A 7,948-nucleotide genomic window follows, 5' to 3' on the forward strand; every position below is an offset into this window, starting at 1 on the left:
AATATATGTCCCCAGTGTTCCAGAGAACTCACCAAGTGTCAGAAACACAACCTCTCTCTTTCCTCCCAAATCTCTAAAAATGGAGCTGCAACGGATCTGATACAGACTGATCCAGATTTGAATGATTTTCTACGTCACAGAAGTGGTGCTCCGCCTATATGGCCAACTCTCCATAGTAGTGAGACGCTGTAGTACATATGCCAGGCCTGTAAGTGGCGCTGTAGTCTGCCACAAAAGCAGCGAAGAAGACTTCCTGCGCATGGTTGCCATGGTTGCCCTTCTGTTTATTCTCTCTTTTTCTCCCTCCCCGAGGCAAGCGTTTGCTCCTGCTGCTGTTATTCAATGCAATCCCTCCCTCGCTGTAATTCTCTCCGGTTTGCCACCAGCAGATGACAAACACCCACCTGTCCGCCTCCTCCAAGGAACGAGGGGACCGTCGGCAGAATTTCAGTTAGATTTTTTTTCGCCGGTCAACATGTCCGTTAAAGTTTAAATCTTCCAGACAAAATTAGAAAAGTGCCGGTCAAAGGTCTACTTTGTTATTTATTGAGCTTTAAAAGCTCTTTTTTTCTCCCCCTCTTCTGACAGCCCAGCAGCTGATCTCAAAGCACGCTCCCCCCCTCTCCTGCAGGGGTGTGTGGTCAGCTGCAGCTCATTTGCATTTAAGCTACGTGACAGAATCAGCCCCTGCAAAAACAGGGCTGGAAAGTTCAAATAGAGCGAAATGAGGCATGGCTAAAATGCAGGATCTGTTTGGTATTTTGAAAAAAAACTATATTTATATACTTTATATACTGTAGGTATGGCCCCCTAAAATATATTGTTCAAATATAGCATGATAGGTCCACTTTAACTAAGGTACTAAACAGTCAGTCTCCTGACTGAAAGTCAGGTTTTTTTTTATCATGGCATACCTGCATTTTTCTTGCGAACCTTGTTGCTCTCTCTACTACGTAACTTGACTTTTGTATTGACATGTGGGTTACAAATTGATTATGTGAGTTGCAATAAATAAAGTGCCTTTATTTTGTAGGTATATTTCCCTGCAGTGAATGAGAAAAGCCTGAACATTTCTTGCCTACTTGTTTTCTACCCCTTAAGGTGGCGGCAGAGTGGACTTCGAAGACTTTGTGGAACTGATGGGTCCTAAAATGCTCGCTGAGACAGCAGACATGATTGGAGTCAAGGAGCTGAGGGATGCCTTCAAAGAGGTCTGCCAGACAATTTGTAGCAAAAAGATCACCCCCTTTCACAAACTTTAACTTGTTTCAACTGTAATGCATGTATTTGTATGTGCTTTCAATGTTTCATACTCCTTTTTTTTTATTTCCCAGTTTGACTCTGATGGTGATGGTCAGATCAGCCTCGGTGAGCTGAGGGAAGCCATGAAAAAGCTAATGGGGGAGCAGCTGAACCACCGCGAGATAGACGAGATCCTGCGAGATGTTGACCTCAATGGGGACGGAGAGGTGGACTTCGAAGGTATGTGATTTCAGAAAAAAAATATAAAAGGGAAAAAAATTGTTTTATGTGGTACTCACCACTCAGCTTATTTTTTCAATCAGGCTAATAAAATCAGATTTAGAATCAAGTTTATGGCCAAGTATGTTCACACATACAAGGAATTTGCTTTGATATTCAACTAAATACAGAAATGGAGTATTGAAGAAAGTATGAAAGTATGAAAAAAAGCCATACTCCCTTCCCTTCAACAATAACAACACACCTTTTTTTTTCCACAGAGTTTGTGCGAATGATGTCTCGCTGACTCTTCACCAAACCATTGCGCTACTGCACCAACATGGACCGGACTGTACACCGTTTAATTCTTCATGATGTACAATAATCTTATTGGTGTTTGTAGTTTTCTGTTAATTCAACATCTCTCAAGTATAAGAGAATCCATTTGATGTGTAACTGTTGTATGAATGTAATAATGTATAATTTATTTAACATGTACTAAAAGATTGTAAAGTGATAATTCAGCAGATGGTTACTCAAAGCTTCTCTTCAGAAGTGGATTTAAATTTGAATGTATTTGAACTGTGAATACCATACGAGCAACAATTTGGTTTGCAGTACATAACAGAAGTTACCTGATTTGTCAGTTTACACACAGTATTCTATCATTCAAGTTAAAATTAGAAGAAAAGTTACTTTAGGTGTTCAGTTGGCCTGTTGAGATTTCCGAGGATGTTTTCTTTTTGTAATTTGGGTGAACTGGCCCTTTAAACATGCAGTTTACTATATAACCTGCGTGGATCTTAAGTATTATCATTTACCACAAATGTACTATCTAAGCTCTTCCATTCATTACATTGTGACTGTCATTACTGTTGAATAGTGTAGTGTAGAAGGCAAAAGTGACATTGGATTATTTATACACTTTTATTGCACAAGCAGCCTCAAAAATACATAGCAAAACTTTTATCCAGGACTTCAATACAACCTATATCTGCAAATAAATCTTGCATGTTGTATATTCAGTGTCAAATATCTTTTTGATACAAATTTGATAACAATAACAGGATTGTTCTTTTTGGTCTACACACCTGTCACAGGTCCTGTTTCTTTGTTCAGGCGAAAATGAATATACAGAATGTCAATTGCTTATTTTCTGCAACTATATACATGTTTAATGTTTGTACAGTGTCAGATATTTTAAGAATCCATTATACATTTTAATGTATTAACAATGAATAAGAGTGATAATAAATGAGTTGATATTGCTCAGTAATCTTTTATTTTCTCTCTTTTAAAAAAAATAAAATTAAAACATGCTCCAGGGAAATAATTGTATTTTCCCTTTGCCATCTTTTCCTGTCTCACAAACCTTTCCAGAATCTATCCACATCGCTGATAAATTGTATCAGATCACCTCTTCCCTGGCACTTTTTGAGGTCCCCTATGAGTCTCTTTTTCAAAGCATGTGCCGTCTCACTGTAGTCAACACTGAAAGGTGCCATAGGTGGAGTCCCGTTCCAAACCGGAGGCATGTACCAACTGAAAGTGTCTCGATCAAACTCCATCACATCTGAGCACTTAGTGATGTTGGCCTTCCTCATCCTAGTGTCCTTTCGGATCACTTCATTGAGCTGTTTCACCAACTCTTTACCTCTCTTCTTCCTCTCTACAGCAGGACTTTCTGACATGTTGGTGTGCACAAAATGACAGAGTGGCTTCTTGCCCACATTCTTCAACCTCGTGAAAGCATGAAGCACCATTTCTAAGAGATCTTTCTCTTTTGAGTTGTCACTGGAAACACTGACGATTGTGGCGTCACTAAGTGCTACAGCGAGGCTCGCTACTTCTATGTCACGTTCATGGCTGTGATCATCTTGGACAATCTGATGTGGTTTCAGTCCCTCTGTGTCAATTATCATGATGCAGTCGTACTCCAGTTTCCTTCTGACGTGTTCGTTGACATTGATCAGGTGGATGAACGCCCCTCTGGTGCATGTGCCTTTGCTGACTGCAAACCTGACCCCAAACATGGTGTTTAGCAGAGTTGATTTTCCTGAGTTCTCAGCTCCGATGATTGTGATGACTTTCAGCTTACTTTTGGAATGCATAGACTTGTGAAGCTCCCTTAGCACCTCAGTGATCCATTTCAACGGAATGTTTGCAACATCTCCATCAACGAGCTCAAGAGGGAAACCATCTAGCAGCATCTGAGCACAGAGTTCAGGAAGTTGTTCCAAGGTCTTTCTTTGACTGCTGAATTCTGGCAAGTGATTCGCACATTGGAACAGCTGGCCACACTCTCGGAAAAAGTGCTCAAGGCGTAAAGAACGAGCTGATATTTTCTGATCAATCTCTGCAATCTTTTCTGTGTCTTCAGGACATTTTTCCCTTAGCTCTTTATATTTATCTTTCAGATCCGACATTTCATTTCGGGACAGATTCTCCAAATCCATTTCCAGCCATTTGAGGAAATAGTAGCGTTGCACTTCTGAGGCCACCCCGTGAAAGAATCTAAGCATTGCAGCTTTTATCTCTAATCTTTGCTGAGTTTTAAGATATTTTTCTGTTATTTTCAAAGACTTGCGGTAGTCCTCAATGTTTTCATTGCCAGCGTTTCGCAGTCTCCAGTACTCAGTTTTGAGCAATGAAAGCTCTTTCCAGATGTGTCCCTGGGAATGTAGTTGTTTTTCTTTGAACTTAGAGGGGTCAGCGATGTGTTGGATGATGTTATCTGCATTTTTCTTAACATCCTGGCATTCATCAATGTCCTCATCAACCAAGATATCACAGCGGCGAGCTGTGTCTGCCAAATTTGCCAGCGACACTTTGACTGGGCAGTTTCCAAGCATCTTAGGGACTGATTCCTGGAGGGCCTTTACCAGTTCTGACTCCGTATTTTTCCTCTGGCTCACAGTAGTTGTCTTTAAACTAGGTTTGATTGTCATCGTTTTGAGTGTGAAGCTTTTCCCCTGTATGCTGCTTATCAAAAGCAACCTGGCTTCCACAATCATCCCTTCCAAATGCTTGAAATAATCAATTTCTGACTCATCACAGAAGATGTACACAGCTGCTGAGGTCTGGCAGAGGAATGTGAACTGCTTGTCGAAGTCCCTGATGTCTCCTCTGAGGTTGGCGACGGCCAGCGGCTCAGTGAATTTGTCTGTGTTCTTTTTCCCACACGGGAGGTACCAGGTCATTTCAACTAGCCCCTCAGAAATCTTCCTGGGTACATCACCACCCTCCATGTTACGATTATAAAATATATCATAACACTCCTTAGTGTTGCTGAGCAGTTTGTTCAGCACCTGAGATTTGGACAGGCTCGTCCTCCCCAGCCTGACGAACGACAGCAGAGGAATATCAGTGAGCACAATTCTTTCTTCACAGCTTAAGTTTCTAAATGCCAGTTTGGAGGGGCTGAAGGTCCGAACTATTTCGCGCATAGCCCACAGCATCATGGTGATTTCTCTTGTGTCATGGTTGGGCATGAGGAGCGGGACCGCAAACTGGCACAGTGCCATTTTCACAACCATGTCTTGCTGAAGAAAGCCGTCGGAACAGAGAAACAACGCAGTTATCAGGTCCAACGGATTGATGGTGTTTTGCTTGTCTGTGTCAACATCTTTGGACACACATTTAACACTTCGAGCATTTGCATTTAACATCATGAGTTTCCTCAAAAAAGCCTCAGGATATGACTTTGGGCTTTCAAGTTTGCTCTCTGATGTATCACTTTGATTGATCTCAAGAACAGTGCTTAGTGTGAGCTTGTCATCATAATAGTCTTCAAGGCCCATCTTTGACAGCACCTTCCTGAAACAGGCCTCTGTGGATCAACACAAAGAGATTGATGAATGAGGATGTCACATGTTGTTCTATATCTATTAGTTAAAGGGGAATTCCATACAAACTTTGACTAAATATTTATTAAGATCAGTTAGTCTCAGAACTTATCCATGGATCGAGCAATTTATTCTAATTCAAAATGTGTTTTATTCTTAAACACCTTTTGTTTATTTTCCCCCACTCTCTCTCATATAATTCTCTTGCACTTATGAGAAGTTAGCATGTTAGTATGAACAGTGTGATTTTAAAATAAAAAGCAGGGGATATAAGCCCTCACCTGTGAGTATCGTTGTAGAGACAGGCTCACTGCACCTGTCGATCAGTATTGTTGAGACTTCGATGGTGTATTCCGTCCCTGGCTCTAAATGAGAGATTGTCTTGAAGCACTCTTTTGTCTGTATCGCTAGTGGCTCTTTCCCCTGACTTTTGAGGGCTATAATGAACTGATGCTTAATTCCCTCCATGTTTTCCCCTTTGGTCCATTTCAAGGTCACGGCGCTGGCCTCTGAATGTGTTTTGGTTAAGAGCCGAGGGGCTGGCACCGCTGTAACAGAGTAGTCATTTGAAAATACATTATTTTTCATGCACACACTCCAGTGTAAAGATATTTAATGGGTTGTCATCTCACATTTTTACCTGTGAAAATAAAGTTCTCAACCCATTCACTTAAATTGCCATCATTGTCTGTGGCCACACTGAATATATACCGCTGTCCAAGCTCAAGGTCGTTTATTTCAAATTGATGAGCATCTTTGACGACAGAATAACCTTCCAGCTCCCTTCCGTGGATCCACTCTCCTTTAGTCCACTTTACTCTGAAGATCTTGGGCCCCTTCAGTCCCTTTGGCACTCCCCAGCTCAGGATCACAGAGTCTGTTGTCACTGACTGGAACTCTATTTTACCAGGAGGGGGCACCACTGGCAAACATAAGAAAGCACAAAAAATCGTTTGTGTGATTCATGTTACACCTTATATCCAAACACTGTGAAACATTTTTAACTCACACAGGCTTCATCCTCTGCTAGACTCTATGGGAAATATTCTTCTCCCATCACACCGATGTATTCGGTCCCTGACATTTGCATAAACGTAGCCTGCCAGTCAGGACAAGCCTACCCATACATAAAGACCATCCAATATGGCAGCTTTGCAACTTTCCTTTTACTCTTGATAGAGGTTGGCGTCACCACTGCAATAACCTTATCTCTGCATCCTAGCCAAAAATCTGTGGGATAAATTCCTTAGGTTTGTAAAGCAGGTAAGCCATTTATATTAAGGTTTACGGCCCGGCTCGCCTTGCTCAACCTGCTTTAGTTTTGCCTTTGCTCCTCGACAAGTGTATCAAGGCGTCCTGGCTAAAAATACCATAAGATGAGAGCCCCGATTGCAGGGCTAGGGGATTTTTCTGAGGGGTCAGAGACATTTTATACTGACGCATCCCCCCTCAATGAGAGCCTCGCAGCCCGTATTCCTTCTGCAGACAGCCTACCTTTGCTGCTGCATGACAGACACGCTGGAGTAATTGCTCAATTAAATAGCGCTGGTCAGGATCAGTATGTTGGGTCCATGTTTTGAGGTGGACGTACATTTGTTGGGGCTCCGCCCACTGTACCCATTAGAGCAGGGATGGGCAAATGGCGGCCCGCGGGCGGCCCCCACCTCCTCTTTTTGCGACCCTCATATTAATTTATAAACAACGTAATTAATAATTAAAACATTTTAATTGTTTTACTTGTAGTACTGATACCGACACATTTGTGTGTATTGTGTTTGTTTCCCAGGGAAACCCTCACAAGAAACACCGGCTGTTGTTATGCCTGCTGTGACGTTAAGTTGCCTCTTGTAATTATGCCTTTACAAGCTTAAAAGTTGTATTTATCTTCTGAATTTGGCGAAACAAGTTTAATATTCTTAAAACCAAGACTTTGCTTATTGGAAATCAGATGAAAACAAATTGTCATGAACCCTGCCGTGTTATCTATGATTACTACGCTTTTCATTCATAATTTCAGCGGGAGGGAGGGGGAGTGGTGCTGAGGAACAGCAGAGTGCGGGCTGACAGGTGTCTGTGTTGACATTCCCCTTATTGTGGAATAAGGGGAATGCAGAGACTGGCTACAAGTGTTTTAGGTTCAAGTTAGACAACTAATGTCTGGGTTAGTGTTCATGACTTCATGTGTATGTCATCTTAATGGTTAATCTCAATACACACACATTTTCCGTGCTTTCCAATAGTTTAAAATAGTTTTATTCCACTGTTTGATAACCTGTTCAATACAAACATGCCACTTGTAAAAATGAAATATAACCTTTCTGTGAACTGATATTTTTTTAGTGAGCTTAATAGAGGATGTTCTCATTTTTTGGGGATGTTCCCTTCGATTGTAAAATGTCAATGAAGATGTCAGACTTAGTATATTTGTTAATAATTACATACAACACATGGAATTTTTGTGTGTGTGTGTTCCAAGTGAATCTGCGGCCCCCTGGTGGCCAGTACATCAATGATGTGGCCCCCACCACCATCAAAGTTGCCCATCCCTGGACTAGAATGACGAATAACGTTAGTTCCGCCTATTCCGTCATTCAATAAATCGTGTAATAAATCATACATTTTTCATTTTTTTCACTTTTCAT

At 41.4% G+C, this 7,948-nt stretch overlaps 2 protein-coding genes across 2 annotated transcripts in view; one reads left to right on the forward strand and one right to left on the reverse strand.

The window, feature by feature from the left end:
* The window catches only part of LOC104954021 (calcium-binding protein 1-like), a 10,629-nt gene extending 7,906 nt beyond the window's left edge, over positions 1 to 2,723 (forward strand). Inside the window, exons 4-6 of the mRNA XM_010781068.1 lie at positions 1,102 to 1,211; positions 1,335 to 1,482; positions 1,743 to 2,723. Coding sequence (XP_010779370.1) covers positions 1,102 to 1,211; positions 1,335 to 1,482; positions 1,743 to 1,768 — 284 coding nt within the window. The 3' untranslated portion in view covers positions 1,769 to 2,723. The remainder of the gene's footprint in view (positions 1 to 1,101; positions 1,212 to 1,334; positions 1,483 to 1,742) is intronic.
* Positions 2,724 to 2,825: 102 nt separating this feature from the next.
* LOC104954022 (up-regulator of cell proliferation) lies at positions 2,826 to 6,228 on the reverse strand (the record flags this gene model as incomplete). The annotated part of the gene is made up of 2 exons (XM_010781070.1): positions 2,826 to 5,290; positions 6,079 to 6,228. Coding segments are annotated over 2 exons (2,615 nt in total), but the record flags the coding sequence as incomplete, so codon positions are not given.
* Between the last annotated feature and the right edge of the window lie 1,720 nt (positions 6,229 to 7,948).

The sequence above is a fragment of the Notothenia coriiceps genome, unplaced genomic scaffold (genome assembly GCF_000735185.1).
Source record: "Notothenia coriiceps isolate Sejong01 unplaced genomic scaffold, NC01 NC01_scaffold00022578, whole genome shotgun sequence".
Classification (NCBI taxonomy): domain Eukaryota; kingdom Metazoa; phylum Chordata; class Actinopteri; order Perciformes; family Nototheniidae; genus Notothenia; species Notothenia coriiceps.